Here is a 20,164-nt window from a genome sequence, read left to right on the forward strand (position 1 = left end):
ATTTTGTCAAGATTAGTCTATGTATTCTTGAGTTAAGGCCTAGAATATGTTGATGCCGTTAGTGACCCTTACCTGTGACAACCAAATTCTAACCACTTCAAATTTTGTATAACATTTGATAACATTCCTTGAAATGTTTGAGAGATATTACTTTTACAACCATGCAATGGTGGATGTAGTTTAAAACCAGATAAAACATATGAACAAACATATGCACTGACATAAAAAAAACATATCCTCTGCTGCAGATGTTGCTACATAACTGACGTACTTTTCTTTTTAGTTAAGCCAAACAACAATTAAAAATCTGGATTGAGAATCAACAATCAAACGCTGCGATGAGTTTGAAAACTCCCCAAAAAGAAATGAAACCCCGAGGTAAGTCTGGATTTTCAACATTCGTTTGTTTTGTTTTTTATGTAGGAAGTTCAGATTCCCTTTCACCTTTTGGACATCTCAGAAAAATCTCAGTATATTAAAGCATTCAGTCTTCTAATTTAATTCTTTGCAGATGTTCCTTTAACAAGAATCACAGCCCTTCACCTTCTTGGATTCATAATACGGGACATTATAGCATTAAAAGATCTAAACAGTCCTGAGATATTAAGACTAAAAACCTCAGCTGAATGGTCGTGATCTTTGAGGCCTTTGAAGGTAACAGTGTATTAACACAAGATTTTGTAGGAGAGATCGCTGTATGAGCTCAGGAACACTAATGAATGGACTTTTCTGCACTCGGGCTCATCTCAGTTGGACTGAAGGACAGAAAATCTGTTCCATTTGGCCTGATGAGCAAATGTTGGACATTGTGTCCTTCAATCTAATAAGAAGAGGGAAAGTCTGGCTTTTTTAATCAATAGAACATTCAAAAGGCATCATCTGTTATGGAAGTGCACTGGTCTCAAAGGGATGGGTAGCATGCTTCATTATCACTGAATGATACAGGTTTGGAAGCAGCTGCCATAGATATGAAAACAAGATAATAAAGACAAAAGACTTATCTCCATTTTCATTTTCACTTGTCTTTAGTGGTAAATGCATGTCAACCATTTTACTTTTCAAAGTCGGATGGTTGCTCTACTCTGAAAAGTTATACATGCTAAGAATGATGATTATAATGAAAACTATTAAAAAAAAAGAGATGCAACAGAGGCCAAATATTTATCCATTTAAAAAAACTAATATTACTACTACCACAAACAATAATAACAAAAACAGATTAATTATAGATGAAAGCCAACAACCCTTTTCCCTCGAAATCATACAGCCTCGTCAATAGGCTACCATTTGTTAAACATATTTATAATAATAGGCAGAAAATTACACAAAAGCATTAATTACCTGCAACACACTGCAAATATATGTTAGATTTTTTTACTGATGCCCTGTGTGACGATGGCCATGATGTCATCAAACTGTGCGATCCGACATGCTCTCGCTATCTCTGAGCAACATACAAGATTACAGCAGGTCATCAAAATTCCTTCTGGAGTCTGGGTATATTACACTGCGCTCAGCACATGCTTGGCATCATGGTTTCCAGAATGTTATTGACCAGCAGTTTCAGTGCTCACATCGTTACAGTTATTGATCTTTCTGTCCATGGTCCTTTAAAATCCAAACTCACAAGACTGCGGTGACACTCATTTTAAAGGCAAAAAGGGGAAGCTTTGAGTGGTTTATGACAGAATTATCCGTCGTCACAGCCAACAAATTCTTACTGAACAGATTTTCAAGTTTGCTGCTGCTCAAAGCCATCATTTCTTCAAGGAGCAATTGGTATGCAGAGAGAAACCACAGCCTGCTATCCTAACAGACTTGGATTATGCGAGAATCAATGCTTGAGGAACAGGGTTACAAGAATCCTGCCTGCATTCAGATGATATAAGAATATAAACCAACCCCTTGAGAGATGATACATACTATTTGATGAATATTCAATGGATGCCTTTAAGCTGCAGTAAGGCTGCTGGAAAAACAATTATGCAAAATGGATAATCTAAAAGTGACTCACTGAGGACAGAATTTAATAATAATAATAATAATAATAAGTTAGCCCCTGACTTTACTGCTTGTCAGAGAAAGTGAAGATGCGGTTTGTAGATGGCTTTTCAAGAAATCTGTGTTGGTGTTATTCTGTCATTTTTAGCATAAATGACTTTCCTTCTTACATGTATTTGCATGCGACTTTATGCCTCTAGATCAGGTACTTGCTGGGGGAAAGATGAGACATAGGCGAACAGAGGTATTTTGGCAGGCTTCATTCTGCACACAGCAGTACTGTATGATAATTAGTTGTTTGACCTATCCATAAAAGCCAGCAGAAAAGTCATATCAAATGTGCAAGCCCCAGGGTGACAGAAGCAACTCTGAGTCATTACAAGGTATGAAGGTTGTACAGAAAAAAGGGTAACAGATGGCGGGTTGTCGTTTGGGATTTCGACAGCTGTTGGTTGAGCTTGGTGTTGCTTACTGAGGCATTCCATATAGAAACATTTGAGAAAAACAAAAAGGCTGGCAGTTGCGACACCCTTCTCTTTTCTTCCCTCTCGTTAAGGACTTCTATATCTGGCAAAAAAAAAGAGGAAACTGTCTGTACTATAATTCAAGCTTTATGGGCAATCTGCATTAGAATAAATCCATGTCACAAATAACCTGCTGGTTAAAGTGTACAAATAAATAGACAAAAAAAAAAAAACTGTGTCACTGAATTCAACCAATACAACCAAGTAAACTGCCTTCAGTCTGTAGCTGCTGTTATGGTTGAAAAAAGATAGGAAAGAGTGACCTCTTGTGTGACTCTGAAGTAAAACTGCAACAGAAATAGAGCCATAGAGGCCCGTATGAGCCTCATGTGTTGGCCAGGAATGTTTTGAGTTTTTAAATAATAAATACTCTACTCATAGCCTAAGCCTTTAGAAGATGTGTTTCCCGTTTCAGACACCCATGATTCTGCCCCATTGAACACTTTTCCTAATCTTAACAGTGGCCATCAAGAAGAGGTCCAGAGTTCCTGGGGTTATGATAACCCAGTTTGTTGAGCAACTTCCTGCAGGAAAGTCCACTCCTGACTTTAACCGGAAACCCATGGCTGCGACTGTTCAAGAAGGTTGAAAAACAAACACTCACAGCAAATTTATGAAAAACTACCATTGACATTTATCATGGTCATAAGGCTGTTTTAATTTTTCAGGTAAAAAGGCATTTTTCAGAGCTATAGTGAATGGAGAGCCAGCACCAACTGTCACATGGGGTCGCAATAAAGGTCAAGTGGATGACCCAGAAAAGTACAAGACCAGATATGATGAAAGGGCTCAAGAACACATTCTTGAAGTGAGGAAAAAAAGCAAGCAACTAATGTTTCATACATTTTTTTGTCAAGCATATCTCGTTAAACACAATATGTGGGGTTACCCGATAGTAGTTTGACAGTTTACCACATGAAAGTGCCAGGTTTATATTATGGACCATGTTACTGACTCTCCCTTTCCATACTTTAAATCTCTTTCCCCCAGCAGTATATCCACAAAAGGTAAAAAACAAAAATAAAGAAATGGATGACAGAATTTATCATAACTCTCCTACACTGACATCTGCTACTGTCTTTCACTTTGAGCTGCGATTACATGATGATCAACTGATCAGTTTTCAGAAATCTTTGGCTTTTAATCACATGGGGAAAAAAAGCTACATTGGCTTTAAAGAATTTGACATTTTATTAATGTCATTTTAATTATTTTAAATCAATAAAACTAATTCACCAATTAGTTGCAGCTCTAAGTGTATATCTATAGTTTAAAGATATAGATAAGGTTTTAAAAACTAAAGTTACTGTGACTTTGCATACCTTTACAGCACATGACAGCACTCCAGTAATTACACCAGCTCATTGGTTTTTGTGATAAAAATCTCAGATTTCATCTATGTAAAAAAATATTGCTTTATTAGGTACTCGGTGTAACTCTCGACCAAGCTGACACCTACAAGTGCTTTGTAACCAACGAGTATGGAGAAGCTGTCTGCACAGCCGCTCTGAATGTTATTGAAGGTAAGATTTAACAGTAAATATGAATGGAATTACTCAGATTATTAATATACAACTAATTATTTGTGCTTTTTTGTTTTGCTTTTGTCTTTGTGTTTGTACAGTTAGCTATAAGAAGAAGTCCCAGACAGGTATGAAATTTACCAAATGACCTTGATAGGTGCCCATCTTTGCCCTGTCAAACATCCAATCCATTACTCTCATTTTAACTTGATGTGTACCGATCATGGTAAAAGAATAGTAACACCCAGGCTGTAGTTTCTATAATTGCAGAGTTAGACGGAACAAATCATTACTTTTCCAGAAAAATAATTTCGACATTCTTAGACTTAGTAGCCCTACGTAGAAGTGTAAAATGTGATGATGCTACAATCACCTTATGATTTATTGGTTTGCTTTTCCAGAAAATCGGCAGGCAACACAGGATTTCAGATCAATGCTGAAGAAAACGTAAGTTTTAGTCAAAGTCTAGCTGTACTTTAAATGTGTTTGTAAAAAAATAAATAAATACATTTTAATCTCTTTTCAGTACCATTGTCAAAAGAAAGAAGCAACTCCCACCAAAGAAAGATGGAGAAATTGATCCCAAACTCTACGAACTGCTTCTCTCTGTACCAAAGAAAGACTATGAAAAGATTTGTTTGGAGTTTGGTGTAACGGACTTCCGCTGGTTGTTAAAGAAACTAAAACAGATGGAAAAGGAGAGGAAAGATGAACAGGCAAAGGTATTGTCTGAATTTGTAAAAACTGCTTAGAAATTCTGAAAAATATATTTTGAACCTCCAAAAAGACAATAACCGACTGAGAATTACGAAATGTTCTAACAGTGAACTGGAACAAAAATATTGTTTTTTGTTGTTCATTGTCTCTCATCCTTTGCATAACAACTCATTTTGTGTGTTCCTAAACTGCATCTTAACAGGAAGACATGCAATACTCTATTCTTCTCTAAAAATATTAATGGGATGAAAAATGCTGACAAATACAAGTTCTTTATATCTTTACTTTTTAGGTTGTAGAGAAGCTGGAGGATGTGAAACAAATAGAAGTGAAACCAAGTGGAAGAGCTGAATTTAGCTTCAGCATGACACTCCAGGATCCCAACAGTGCTATCAATGTATACAAGGTGAAATCAAATGTATAACTAGGATAAAAAAAAATTAAAAAAAAAAAAAAGAAATTAACCGATTAATAATTTTTTAGAAATATTTAAAAAAAACTAATCCTAAAAAATTGAACTTTCTCTCTCAAGGATGGGACTGCGGTTTCATATGATGATAACGAAAACTCAAAGCATAGCCTTAATAAAGAAGGTTCAAACTACGTTTTCAGTATCAAAGACCCTGGACCAGGAGACGCAGGATTATACCAGGTTGATGTTGAAGAGACAAACATTCTTACAACTGACTTTCAAGGTAAAGCATAACTGTGGCCTTTGTGATAAAACAGAATTTGTACATTAGAAGTTGATAAGAAAAGTCAAAGCATATTTATCAATGAGACGTGATTTCGTAAAAGTTTCTTTAGTTCACAACATTTACCTTCTCCTCCTCTCAGTGCCTGCTGTGGAGTTTGCGGCCAAGATTAAAGATGTTAAGGTCACTGAAAGCGAGGACGCCATCTTTCAGTGTGTTTTGTCAACGCCCCTTAACAGAATTACTTGGTCAAAATTAGACTCATCACTTGAACATGGGGACAAGTACGAGATCACAGTTTCTGAGGACAAACTAACTCACACACTGAGAGTAAAAGATTGTCAAATAGCAGATAATGGAGCATATTACGCCATTGCTGGCATCACTTCCAGCAGCGCCTCTCTCAGAGTGGAAGGTGGGACAGCTTTCTTAATCATTTTGATAAATGCGTTAGAATTAAAATACAATATTACTGACAATCTGATAAGACATCCTTTAACTGTCATTTAAAAATATGTTTTAACTACTTTTCCCAACTTTTGTGCGTTTTCTGTAATTCAGCTGATCCAAGTGGTCGTAAGGACACCACAACCAAAAATCATGATGACCAGTCTAAACTAGTGTCAGAACAGCAGGGAAAGCTTAAGAACAAGGGAGACGAAGAGGACACAGCAAAACATGCTAAAGCTGTACAGGGAGACGGGACAGATGGAAGAGATGGAGGAGATGGAAGAGATGGAGGAGATGGAAGAGATGGAGGAGATGGAAAAGATGGAGGAGATGGAAAAGATGGGAGAAATGGAAAAGATGGTTTTGGTGACAGCAGCCTTGCTGGCTGTGGTGAAGGGAAATATGGAGACCAAGAAGATAGAGACGGCAAGAATAAGAACGGCCTGGGGGATGGAGATGATAAAAATACAACAGATGATGCAGACAAGAAGAAAAAGAGGTCACAAGCTGGTCCTTTGGTTCCTGACATTGTCACAGGTAAAACTCTTTAAAGCATTGTAGAGACTGAACAATAATACATTAAGTCACAGTTTTACTCCATCTGTCCTCTGAACTACAACAATTACTTTGATAGAAAGGTTAGCTCCAAGGTACAGTAGAATATCTTATATAGTTACACTAGAAAACTTTCTACTACAGAGAAGGGCAGAGAAAGGACATAAATGGACTGAGATGTTTAAAACCACAGTTTTAAAAAAGCTGGGATACTCTTTAAATGTAAATAAAAAGCAGAATGCTATGATTTGGAAATATAAAGTTTTGTTTATTATTTCATGAAAAATATTAACTAATCTTTATTTTGATGGCAACAAATGAAGGCTGAAAAAGTAAATGGTACCAAAAATAACATGTTGTATCTAACTAGGTTAACTAGCAACAGGTTAGTAACATAACTGGATAGAAAAAGAGCATCTCAGAGAAGCAGAGTCAGAGTAGCAATGTTTTGATGAAAAATAAAGAAAAATATAATAGAAATGAAAAGAGAATCATTTCAGGGTTTAATAAAAAGTCAAATAAACTTACGTCTAAACTTCAATTTGCAAAAACCTCACTTCTACTGTCCCATCACATGACCTCAGTCTATAGGTTCTTATTTACATTTTACAGAGTTCAAACTCTTCTTTGAATTGGGGTTGTATAAAATTACATTTCTAATTATTTTTAGACTAAAACTGTATACTCAAAGCAAAAGACAATGCCTGTAATGTCTTTCTAAGCAAGTTGTAAATCCAGACAACGCTGATAAGACGGTCAAGGCTCAGAAGTTTGAGGCTTCGATATTTCAAATATATGGAGCTGTTGGATTTTTTTTAAATCACAGTCACAATAAACAGAATTTATTATTTTTAATATTCTGCAGTCCTGCATGCTGACCACTAGAGAGAGACGTGCTGTAATGAGGAGAGAAAGTTGTAGTGAAGATGGACCATTATATTCTAAATTGTACATGTTTGGTTTTGTCTCCAACTTTGTTTTTTAAATAATATAATTTGTCATGTGGCCAAACAATTTAGATTGTTGTAATATTTCCATGTGCAGATAAAGGGGTTCAGTTTGTCTGTGGGCTGTCAGATACGGTTGCCAATGTTGGTGATCGAGCAGAGCTATCCTGCAAACTAAGCAATGAGGCTTCAGAGGGTCGCTGGTATAAAAATGGGAAGCTGGTAAGTCCGCTATGCCAGGAAGGCCAGTGTGGAGAAATTCTGCCAATAATCACATTTGTTAATTTCTCAGAGATCGATATTTTATACATTCCCTAAAAACAATTCAATTATAACTTCACATAAATGCATCTTGAATCTATTTTTATCTGACAAGCTAACAGGTGGGGAGGGGGTTGAGATCGTCAAAGATGGAGCCTGTCACACTTTGACAATTGATTGCTCTAAAAAAGATGATGCAGCTGTGTACCGCTTTGAAGCTGAAGGGCGGAAATCAGAGGCAACACTTAACATTCAAGGTTAGAATAAAACTTTGGAAAATGTATCAATGAACTCAACTCAGACTTTAAAAGGGTTTTGAACAAAACTTTTTTTCTGACATTACAGACCCACCTAAACTTGACCCTGACGCTTTTGGGAAATTCACAAATCCAGTCATTATAAAGGCAGGTGAAAATGCTGAATGGAAGATGCCATTCTCAGGTGGAGCACCGATAACAATACAGTGGTACAAGGATGACGACGAGCTTTTGCCTGCCACCAGTGTGAAGATTGAGACATCAGAGACTGAAAGCCAACTTCGTCTCACAAAGTGTCAAAGGAAAGATCGTGGAGATGTCAAAATCAAAATAAAAAATGAATATGGTACACTAGAAGCAGTTTCAAAACTCATTGTACTGGGTAGGTATGACAATAAGAGTTTGTCACTTCTGATAGTATCTTACACGATGTATTGCATGTAAATAAATAAATGCTTTTTGTTTTCAACATTCTATGATCTCTTCACATTTGTCCACAGACAAACCAACCCCACCGCAAGGCCCTGTGGACATAATGGAAAGTGGTGTAACATCTGTTGAATTCAAATGGAAACCACCAAAAGACAATGGTGGATGTCCAATCACAAACTACACCATAGAACGGCAGCAACTGGGGCGAAATAAATGGTCAAATCTGGGAGAAATCCCAGTGAGTCCGAGTTACAAAGACTCAGATGTGGACCCTGGAAGAAGATACAGCTATCGGATCAGAGCCAAGAACGCAGAGGGGATCAGTGATTGCCTGCAGACAGAGGATATAGCAGCTGGTGTATTACGTGAGTCTCTAATTAGAGCCATAAGAGGCGAGGGGTGGGGGGCAATTTACATATTCAAGGAAAAATATGTTTTAACATAACAGAAATGAACAGAGATTCATTTTTAAGGGTTTAATATATGCCAAAGTAAAATTATGTCTTAATTTAAAATTGCCATTTAAGAAAACAAAAAGGCCCCACCTCTGACGACAAGGTTCAAGGTTCTGCACTTTGAGCCAATCAGATTTGAGCAAGAATGGTTTATGCATACTGGGGACCTGTGCAGGGTGTGCCCTGTCTCTTGTCCAATGACAGCTAGTGGATTGCAGGGAAGTTCTGTATATCTGTTACTTTAGATATGATCAATCTAACGAAGCAGCATGTTTTTTTCAATTTCATTTCTCCATCCCACAGGTTATCCTGGACCACCAACAGCACCCAAAGTGGTCAGTGCCTTTAAAGACTGCATCAATCTGTCATGGTGCCCTCCATGCGACACTGGAGGGACCAAAATAGTTGGATACAATTTGGAAAAGAACAAGACAGGCACAAATTACTGGAGCCTTGTAAACCAAAAGGGGCCAATTACAGGTATACAACAAGCTGAGGGAATACCAAGTTAAAGTGTGATAGTGGCACATTGTGAAAATAAAAGCATCTTCACACTTCACTGGAGATGGAGTTATCATGCCTACTACTCCTTTTTCTGCAGACACAAAGTATGCCGTGAAAGATGTCTTTGAGGGTGCAGCATATCAATTTAAGGTATCTGCCATCAACCTGTCTGGTGCTGGAGATCCCAGTATTCCATGTGACACAGTTACAGCAAGAGATCCAATGAGTGAGCCGATCACACAACATTCCTGCATTTTCATTCAGTTTTGTTTGCTCACAGAAAACAGCACAAATCATCCATAAAGTCAACATAATTGTCTCATTTTCGTTGTGTAATATAAAACAACACTGCCCATTGCTGTAATTTCAGAGCCTCCAGGCAAAGTGACAGACCTCAAATTAACATCTTCCAGTTACACTACATTGTCACTGGCTTGGAAGAAGCCTAAGGAAGTGAAAGGAGTAGAAGATGAAGCCCAAGGTTACTATGTAGAGATCAGACCAATGGAGTGCCTGGAATGGACCCGCTGTAACGCCATCCCAGTTACTCTGACTTCCTACAATGTGATTGGCCTCAAGGCAATGGCCACATACTGGGTGAGAGTAACTGCCACAAATTATGGAGGCGATGGAGAACCTCAGGGCTTTGACAATTATTTAATCACCATGCCACCTCCAGGTAAGGAATTTAGCTAATTAAAGTTACTGCAAGATAGGTTAAAATAGTTTAAAGATGTCTATTTCTCTCATTTCTAGAAATGGTCTTGAAAAGGTTGTTTTCAAAACAATAAAATGCTGTCAAAAATACTGTAAAGCTCTCTACCAGGCATTGCCTGAAAAATCTGTTTTCTTGTTGTATTTTCGGGTGTTCAGACATGCTTTTCAGTGTGTGGTTTAATAACAGGGGATCTTAAAAGTAGAGGGTAGATGGTGTAAAAGGATGTTTGACAGCCCAACAAGAACAAACTGCAACACTAAATTTCAAATACACAAGTCCATCCTTAATATTCTAAGTACAGCTGTAAAATATCAAACTGACGTGTTTTTGTTGATTTTTTTAGCCAGACTTTCTAAAACATACTTGCACAAGCAGCCTGACTGTGTGAATTTGGACTTGGACTGCTGCCATTTTTTAATTTCATCAAGCCACTGTGTGAGTCATCCGCTTCAAGCACTGTGGGATATAAACATACCCGAGTAAGCGCCATGAAGAAAGGCATGCGATACTGGCCAGCTGGTGCATCTGGAGCGAAATGAATAACAATAAACAAAGGGTTGCAAATGGAACTATATTCCTGCGATTAGTGAATGTCTTCATCTCACTCCTGCATCAGCTTTACACAGGATTTGATTCTCCCTACATGAGACCGGAAGATGATCTTAAAACATAGGAATGATATCAAACTATCACAATGTTTGCAAAGTTGTAATAAAAAATATTCTAAACATTTTAATATAAATTTGATTCACAGTAAGGCCAAAATTTAAAGGCCGCAACATGAAGACCTTTATGGTGGTGAGGTCTGGGAACACTGTTCGTCTCAACATCAACTTTGAGGTACGTTGTTTTGAGCCACAGCTGCAGGGCTCACTGGAGGTTTTGTTTTATTGTGCAACCATTTCAGCATCATCAAGAGAAACATTAATTTAGTATTTTCTTTATTGTATCTAGGCATGCCCCCTGCCTGAAATATCATGGGTCAAGGATGGTATTCCAGTGCCCAAACACGTAACTATTACCAACTCTGACAAAGGTTCTCAACTGTTAATTCCCACATCTGAGAGGTCAGACAGCGGCATCTACACCATTACTGTGAGGAACCTTGTTGGACAGGAAAGCGTCAATGTTGAAATCAGAGTTACAGGTGAATGCCACTGTTCATAGTGATTGTTCATTACTGCTGTGATAATCAGGAACCAATGCAATTTTCTGACTCATTATGTTTTTCTAATAACAAAAGAAGAAAAAGTAAGAATGGTTTCATAAGGAAGTCAGGTGTAGTGAAATACAGCATATGAGAGCAGAGATAGGGGGAGTGAAGGAAACCGATGTTATCTGCTGACACTAGTTGACAGTGTACTCTATAGTGTTTGTATTCTATAGTACAATTATTAGCACCATAGTACTGATAGATTCAGATGATCGACAATCTGTCTGAAAATACAAAAGTGTAATTTTTTTTGGCCAAATGGTAAGGAGCCAAAAGTGTTGACCCCTGTCCATAAACTTCCAAGATCTCGATTTGATCAAGTAACAGCATGGTCACACCCCTCTGCTTCCCACACCGCAAGACATCCCCAGAGGTCCTGTGTTAACGTTGAGGCTTATCACTGCAATCTAGAAAGATTCAATCAGTTAGATACAGTTCTAATTAAAGATCCGATATAGAAATGTTTGTTATGACTGTTAATCGAATTATTTGTCCATAGAAATCCTATATTCAAGTTGAAACAGATTTTACAAAAACAAAAATGGATATATTTCATAGCCAGACATGATTCATTGAAATGTTTCTGCATACCTCATTTTCAAACAGTAATTAATTAAAAACAAAAAAAACAGGGTTAACAGGTCATCAAAAATGGTAATATGGAGAAACATAGCTACGATAAACAGGCAAGATACAAAAGTGACACTTTGTGAAAGATTCATTTCAACTCTGTGCCCTTACTAGTTTTTTCAGCTGCATTTCTTTCTTTATTAGTGAACAATCTCAGTTGTAATAACCCGAGAATAATAGCAACACAATGTGACTAAAAGCTCTTAAAACACTAGCGTAGACTTAAAGTTGAGATTACTTTTATACACACACAACTGATTTTAAAATTCAACTAGATTTCCACAGCTAAGTATTTTTTTAATTATTAAAACTTGGCAAACTAAACACATTTTTCAGATATTTTTGAACAGCACTTGAATGTTAAATGAACCTTCCTACCTTTGACCATTTCAAAGTTTTTCACCCAACCAAACTCACTGATGCAGTCTGTCTGCAGCCATCACTACTGTCATTACTGGGTTAAACTTTTTTCTTAGAAGTCTGTAATATACCAAGAGGCTTATATTTCCTGCCCACATTTTAAAAAGATGAAACCTAGATTTAAAATCAATAACCAAACCCTGCGATGTCAGTACATTTCTGCCACTAAATCTTTTTCTAGATGATCCTAAGCCTCCGGGTCCTGTAGAGCTGGATCAGAACATCCCAGGAACAGTGACTCTCTGCTGGGCTCCCTCACCAGATGAAAAGAGAGATGACAGGCTACACTACATGGTCTCCAAGCGGGACTCCTTCAAACGCACTTGGAGGACAGTGGCAGATAACCTCTTCAATAATAAGTTCACAGCTGTCGACATTATGCCTGGGCGGGAGTATTACTTCAGGGTGTTTGCTAAGAACGACATGGGCCTTTCAGCACATTCTGAGTCTCCTGCATTTGCAATTAAAAAGGAAAAAGGTTTGGGCCAAATTCTGTTCTCACCTTCCACTTTCACTGACACTAAATCACAGTTCCTGATATGCACATTACTGGGAAGTTTTCAGTTGGTTTTTTTTTTTTTGCTACATTTATCTTGCTGGTATCTATAGGAATCACTGACTTTAGTGGAGTATCACCTCATTAATAAACTCACATCTTTATACAGAAACTGTAAATTTCCATAAGGGTCAAAAAGTATAAAAATTATATTAATAAAACTGATATTTTATTCATAGAAAAACATTTTCTATCAATATAAATATATGAGGCTGAAAAACTGGGAACCACTAAAGAGAGAGTTTTTGTGAAAAAAAATAAATAAATAAAAATCAGAGGGCTTGTGCATGGAAACAGAAGGTGCACAGGCAACCCCATAGACCAGGAACAGAGCTGATCATATAAGTCCATTAACTATAGAAATTCTACAGTACAAGTTCAGAGGAGGCCAGTGAGAATGACCAACTCTGTAAACAGACCGTTCACGATGTCAGACCAGCTAGTGCGGTTTCAGAGGGAGATTAATTTTCATAGGCTCAAGAATAAGAACCACCAAGGAAGCAAAATATAAATATATAGGAATATATAGAAAATTTGCTAAATATATGTAACAGAAAGCAGCTTAAGGAAATGTACGTACCTTTTTCAGAAAATCCATATTCAGTCTGGTTAAAGCCAGACGAAGACCAAGCAGGCTCTACATAAAGTACATTTAAGTAGGTGATCTTGGTGTATTCATTAATAGGATCATGAATTCTAAGCCACGCAAAAATTTATCCTGCTGGACTCAAGTAATACACCTTGTCCCACATAAGGTGAACTCCAAAATTAAAATTTGAAGTAATTGAATAAAAGTTAAAGTTCTTGAAGGTGTTTCATCTCTCATCTGAAAGTTTTTTTTAGTTCTAACTCATGGTAGGGAATTTCACTCATTTAGTACTTAAGAAGCCTTTTAAATGAAAAGGGGAAACATCTCCAAGAACCAAAGAAAAGAAGCCCAGTTTCTTTTTATTCAAGCACCTAGAATTACCATGACCTTAGAGGACAACAAAATGTGTGAAATTGTTTTAATTTTTAGGATCAAAACATAAATTACTACAAATAATGTTATTGTTGACATTACAGATAGGCTGCTGGGTCTCAGGTTCCCATTTTCACCTCATGTATTTAATGTTAAAATGAAGAGAAACTTTTCAGGCCACTTCTTGAAATTTAGGACTTAGCAATCCTTTTTTTTTTTATGACAATACACTAAATGTATTTCTTCATCTTTCAGGGAAGTTCAAAGTAAACGTGCCACAGATTAAATCCTTGGACTTTGAGTTTCCCCCAACATTTATTGTTCCCCTAAAGAGGCGCACAGCTCCTCAAGGGTACGAATGCTACATGAGCTGCGCAGTAAAGGGTGATCCCACTCCACGTGTGACATGGTACCGCAACAATATCAGCCTCAACACAAACACCAACTACCACATCACAAACGTGTGTGGCGTCTGCTCCTTGCTCATACTACGGGTGGGACCTAAAGACACTGGAGAATACAAAGTCATCATAGAGAACAAACTGGGGACAGCAGAGTCAGCTATGACTCTCAGTGTCAGAGGTATCACAATGCTTTCAAATTCCTAAAGTTTTCTGTAAACATTTGAGTACATAGTGTGCAGCTAAAACAAGCTAAAAATATCAATGTTTTTCTTTGCAGAGTGAAGTGGAGCAGTGGCGGCTGGACTGAACCTGAAACAACAGATTCCTCACTGCATTTTGAATTCATTGCACCAACTTGTTTGGATTTGAAATGACTTCTTTTCACACTACTGGGATGCTTCAGTGTTTAATCTATACAAATAAACAAAAAGATGCTTCCAACTGCTGATAATGTGGTCACACACAAAAAAAATGTGTTTTACTGTTTTGTTATGCGTCTGTTCAAATCAATGGTTACTAGCTCTGAAACAAAACAGAAACATAAAGCAATTTTTCCTTCAGGTATATAAGACCACACTTAAAGTATTTACAGACCATTGCTCTGCTCTCAAAAGTCATCTGACAAACTCCCCATTTAAGTAACTTAAAGACAACATGTAATAGAGAAACTTTTTTGTGTGGTTACACACCATACTGTGCGGCTCCTGCTTTCAGTAAGGCTGTGTTTTGAACAAAGGGACCTTGCATACCCACCTTAAGAATTATGTTTTTAGGCATGTGACTGAACACACATCTACTCGACACAGTCAAATGCCAAACACACAGTATCTGCCCAAAACAAGCTCAAATAGATGTATTTAACTTGATCACATTTGCTTGTAGGCTGGTGTGGGTAAACTGTCATACATTACAGTGGGATACATTCATTTTCTAATATTTCATGAAAGAATTGGCTTGTCTGGTTTTACCAAGATGCAGTTGATGGAAAAAAAAAAAGCTGTACTGTAAAATTATATACCCTCTACAGGGAATATAATGTCACTGACAATCAACCAACATGAAGAGCTTTGTTACTCTAAATGAAATTATTGATTATTCACCTGTTCCTAATTAAGATAAATGCCTGATGCTTGTGGGTGCAAGTTGGGTTTTTTTTACTACTGTCTTCTCTGGAAAACTGAGAATTTCTTTTTTTTTCATTTCATTGTTTTTTTTTCAATAAAGTGAGAACATTTTCTGATAATTCAGTGTAACAGTGTAGACCAGTGGCGTGCACAGACTATTTGAAGGGCAGAAAGAATACCATGCCAGAATACCATGGGAGGGTCCAAAAGAATGACTAGGTCAGAGGGTCAAACAGAATCGACAACATGATACCTTAGCAAATGCCAACGACAAGCCACACTTTGCTGATTCCAGGCCACAGCCGATTCTCAGCTCCTTTCGTCCTCCTACTCCCTGCTACTGCTGTCATGGCCAGGCGTAAGTCAAACAAGCCGCAAGATGAAGCCTCCATCTCGCTGGAGAACCCAGTTCAAAAGTCTGGACGAAAGATTAACGCTCGTGCTTCTCCACTTTTTTTGGTTTTTATCACCCTAATTGTGGGAGGCTTTATGATGGCGTGGTTTTGTATACAACAGCAGCACAGCCTCGACCAACTGTCTGAGTCTTTCACAACGACAGAGCAGAGGATCACAAATCTCCAGCAGGTGATGCAGATGACGGGCGAACAGGTAAATTAGTTGCCGGTAATTTCCACACCTGCGTCAGCGGTCACTTTGTTGAGAAATACAAATATATGTCCTCACAATGTTTGGATTTAACTTTGAGCACATTGAACTTCTTTTGAATGTGGCTGTGGTGTAGTTTACAAATCCGAGGGGCTTAAATTACGATATAATGTGGAGGGGCAACTCGTGTCTAGTTAGTCACAAATAAGTGTTACACACCGGAAGTTTGGCCTTTTTAAATAAAAGGATCGGATTTGAAATTTTAAGAAATTGCGCACTCATTTACAAAGATTTAAACAAGTAGGCTCGTCTCCTAAATAGTTTCCTTTTCAGTCACGTAAAGTATTCTCTATTCGTCAGAGAATTTGACTGTAAATGTTGCCGAGGGAGCATTATTTTGAAAAGCGGGCATTGTATTGCCCTTTTAAAAGGCTGACTTGACACTGATTGTAGCACCTGTTGATATTTTTAGCACTTCACAGGCGAAAGCAAGTTCGTGGTCACATTTCAGTGACAAGTGTTGACAACAATATGTTACCCATGGTGGCTTTCAACGTTGTCTGAATATGAGAAATATCCACCATCGCAGCACAGCACATTTATAGTAAAATAAATAAAGATTTTTTTAGATCTGTAGATTGAACTTTTCTTTAATTAATTTATTATAGCCTACATTTTATACATGCTGTATATTCAAAAGTATGTTAAATGTATAATGTGCAACGTCTGCATAATTCAGCAGAGGAAACATTTAAAAAATTTCTTCATTTCTTCACCGTCCCAGCATAGAAGGACCTCATTAACAGGAAATACATGGCAGACATCTGTTGACATCTTGATCGCTATGAAAATATGACACATACACAACTTGAGTACAAGCTATAAATGCTTTGATTCTTCTAAAACTCTTTACAAAATATATTGACATTTTTCTCTCTTTTTTTTAGTCTGATACAACTTTACACGTGGAGAAGAGGTTCCTTACTCTGGAGGAGGTTCACAAACAAGCTCAGGAGAAAGCTGAGTTTGCCTTGGCCGCATCAGAAAAACGGAAGAACTCAGACCTCCTCTTACAGCTTCGGACGCTCCAAGCTGAGATGGACACCCGGTTGGATGAGATAAAGCAGGTCTCGCATTCTGTCACAACTCTCCGCTCCACGTTCAAGAACCAGAGCGAGGAGTTTGAGGTCATGAAGGAGAGCATAGTGGCCAGTTTGAGCTCCAGCTTGGCACTGTCTGAAAATGTAGCTGCGCTAACCAGTGCTTTGGCCAGTGTACACTCGAGGGTTGCTCAGCACATTGCATCAGTTCAGGCACTGAATGCACAATTAGAAGTTAAGGCCTCTGAGCTGAATGAGCTAAAGGACTCGATGCACATTCATAATGTTGCAGTTCATTCACACAACCAGGAAATTATTACTTTAAAGTGAGTTAACTTTGATTCACACACTGTATCTACATGCTTATAGAAGCTGACTTTCCAAAAAAGCTTATTTTCTCTGTCCTATGCATTTTCCAGGAAGCTTGTCCAGGCCAAGCAAGCCATGCGTGTCCAGGCTTTACAAGAAATGCTCAGTTCAGTCCTGTTGACCCTTGATGAACAGTTTTTCACTTCACAGATCCTCCACAGTAGTGTCATTGCTCAGCTGCAAACGGTTCACACCCAGGTAAAACATATAACTCAGTTATATTGCAAACAAGGCCATCATATCTTAATATATCACAAGTCTAAATACAGGTTGAAGGAAAGGTTTAATATTTAGTAGCTTTGTATATGCATAAATGATGAGTAACATAGTTTCTCTGTCTGTCTCAGCTGTCAAATCGTCCTCGTTGGCTAATTAAACGCAAGTCAAAAGATGAGGATTGTGCACATGAGAGACCTGGGCTGCAGGAACAGCTAGAGCATGTTCAGGAAAAGACCAAACAGGCTGTCGATCATGAAGCTATACAGGAGGAACAGCCACAGGAATTGGAGGTGGATGAGATTATATAGAAGAAGAAAAAATTCAACCAGAAGAGCAACTACAACAGGAACTTGTTGGTGGTGACACAGTAGAAGAAGAATAAGTAGCAGAAGAGTCTACAGTGAGTCATCTTTTGGATAAATCTTTCAGGAAATGGTTAGCTGAAGATCTTGTGGATGGCTGGCATTATGAAGAGGGAATTATTGAGTTCCTCATGGACACACAAATCCTCCAGAAGGTAAACCAACTGTAAATTACTGCAGCTCAGCACTTATTTTCTATAATTCACAGGATTATGACATGTGACATGATTATTTTAAACTTATACCGTAGAAACCATTTTTTATGTGCAGCACAGCTTCTTCAAATGGCTGCAGACATCATGTCTCCTGTTTTCAATGTGTGTATAATGGTACCACTGGAAATTTTCTATACCCACTTAATGCTGGGGCCATCCCAGCTACCCTTGGGCGAGAGGTGGAGTACACCCTGAACAGTTAAATAGAAATATGGTTAAGCCCAAAAAAATATTAACATAAATTTTAAATGTGTGAATTTCTATTTGAGCAGCAAGTTTCTTTTGAACTACAGTTGAATCACATCAATAAGCAATGAAGGATATGATCTGATATCAAGACAAAATAATACCTTCTCAGTGATCAAGGGAAAAGCCATAATTTGGCGTCACAGCAATAAAATCTTTCTTATTGCCTACAAGTTTTTTGCATATCGCCTCCATGCCTTTTGAGTTTGCTCCAATCTTTGGTTCCATTAACAGATTCTAGATGGGATTGAAGCCTGGACTCTTGCAGAGCTATGCCTAAATGTTAATCATGTTTTTAGCTATTACTTTGCCTCGTTGGCTCTACGTTTAAGATCATTGGTTTATCCTAAGGTCTACTTTGACTTTGTTGAGGATGCCTGACCTACTGGCAGACAACATAATACCAAAGCATCACATTTGCTTCAACATTCATCACTTTGAGACTTGAACAGAAAGTTATTTGCTCAAGTTTCAAAAGGTCTGAAAGGTAATTTTGAAAAGATCTGGAGCTGGATGAAGGCAGAAAGTATCGCTACTGAATAAACGACAACATTCAAGGATACAAATAATGCTGTTATGTTGCTTAAATGGCTTGATTTAGTTATCAGAGTTTCATTTCCTTAACAATAAAGATGCCGTGTTCATCCATTCTAGTTCTCTTATAACTGCATGCTATTATAAAATAACTTCAAATCAAATCGTTAATCATTGATAAGTGTGTGTGTGCCCCCTCCGCCTTATGAAAGAAATTGAAAAATGCAAGGACTGGCAGTTGGAAGGTACTGCTGTGATTCAGAGGCTTCTAATTCAAAAAGTGAAGTTCTGAAGGCTATGAAAGTCACATCGGCTGAAAGAGGACAAATTGTCCTACGTTTTAATGCTAAAATTAGTTCTGTGGCTTAAAGATTTTGGAAACAGTGACAAGTTAAAAACTTTTTTCCTGAAGAATCTTTCTATATTCTTCCACTCTGCCAGTTGGAGCCTCCACTCTTAACAGCATTCTCACAATGAGTGTACGAATGAATACCTTTGATATGGCTAGTGTGATTGAATAGGTATGATTATTGGTCATGTTAATGTATTTTAAGTAGTGCAATAGATGGAAATCATTGATGACGTTAAATGTCTTTAAAAAAAAAGGTGACCTGATTCATCACAAGTGTGTTGTATATATCAAAGAATAAGATTACAGAAGAAGGTGTTGAGGCAAATTAACACCAGCACCTGTTCAGATATTATGTATGAAAGCGGGGTTTAATGTTTTGTTTTTTAAAGTAATGGGACATTTAAAAAAAATACCATTTTCTGCCAGCAGGTGGTGGCAGCAGGTTGCTTTCATTTTGGTTAAGCAAATCCACAGATGTGAAAAAGCCCTAAACAAATGTTCTTCCTAATGAGAGGATCTTCGGTGTTTTCTTGAATCTATTCTGGGTAGAAAAATTACAGAATAGAGATACTCATGTTATAATTACCACATCAGCTTTTTACCCCAGCTTTCTAATTTTTGGATCACCTTTCTGTGATATATGTAGAAAGCAACAACAAGCACAGGTTGCAATAAATGCAAATGATAGTGTGTTAAGCTACTATTGCAGCATCTTTTTCAAGACAAACTAGATGGTAATAAATTCCACTTACACACTACAAATGAGCGAAGGTTATGATGGTCAGGTGTTGGAGTTACAGCAACATGAATATAG

At 37.6% G+C, this 20,164-nt stretch overlaps 1 protein-coding gene across 1 annotated transcript; it reads left to right on the forward strand.

Annotated features, from left to right (window-relative positions):
* Positions 1-338: 338 nt before the first annotated feature.
* LOC140303812 (immunoglobulin-like and fibronectin type III domain-containing protein 1) lies at positions 339-15,965 on the forward strand. Its single transcript, XM_072382719.1, has 23 exons — positions 339-378; positions 2,987-3,109; positions 3,194-3,333; positions 3,949-4,048; positions 4,150-4,176; positions 4,450-4,495; positions 4,575-4,770; positions 5,058-5,171; positions 5,298-5,460; positions 5,603-5,875; positions 6,307-6,447; positions 7,510-7,634; positions 7,789-7,930; positions 8,019-8,312; positions 8,431-8,727; positions 9,121-9,297; positions 9,419-9,547; positions 9,692-10,000; positions 10,794-10,879; positions 10,994-11,186; positions 12,484-12,780; positions 14,075-14,401; positions 15,643-15,965. Exons 1-23 carry the CDS (start codon positions 339-341, stop codon positions 15,963-15,965), a joined length of 4,062 nt encoding a protein of 1,353 aa, XP_072238820.1.
* The last annotated feature ends 4,199 nt before the right edge of the window (positions 15,966-20,164 follow it).

The sequence above is a fragment of the Leuresthes tenuis genome, unplaced genomic scaffold, assembly GCF_036924035.1.
Source record: "Leuresthes tenuis unplaced genomic scaffold, fLeuTen1.0.hap1 SCAF_3, whole genome shotgun sequence".
Lineage (NCBI taxonomy): Eukaryota > Metazoa > Chordata > Actinopteri > Atheriniformes > Atherinopsidae > Leuresthes > Leuresthes tenuis.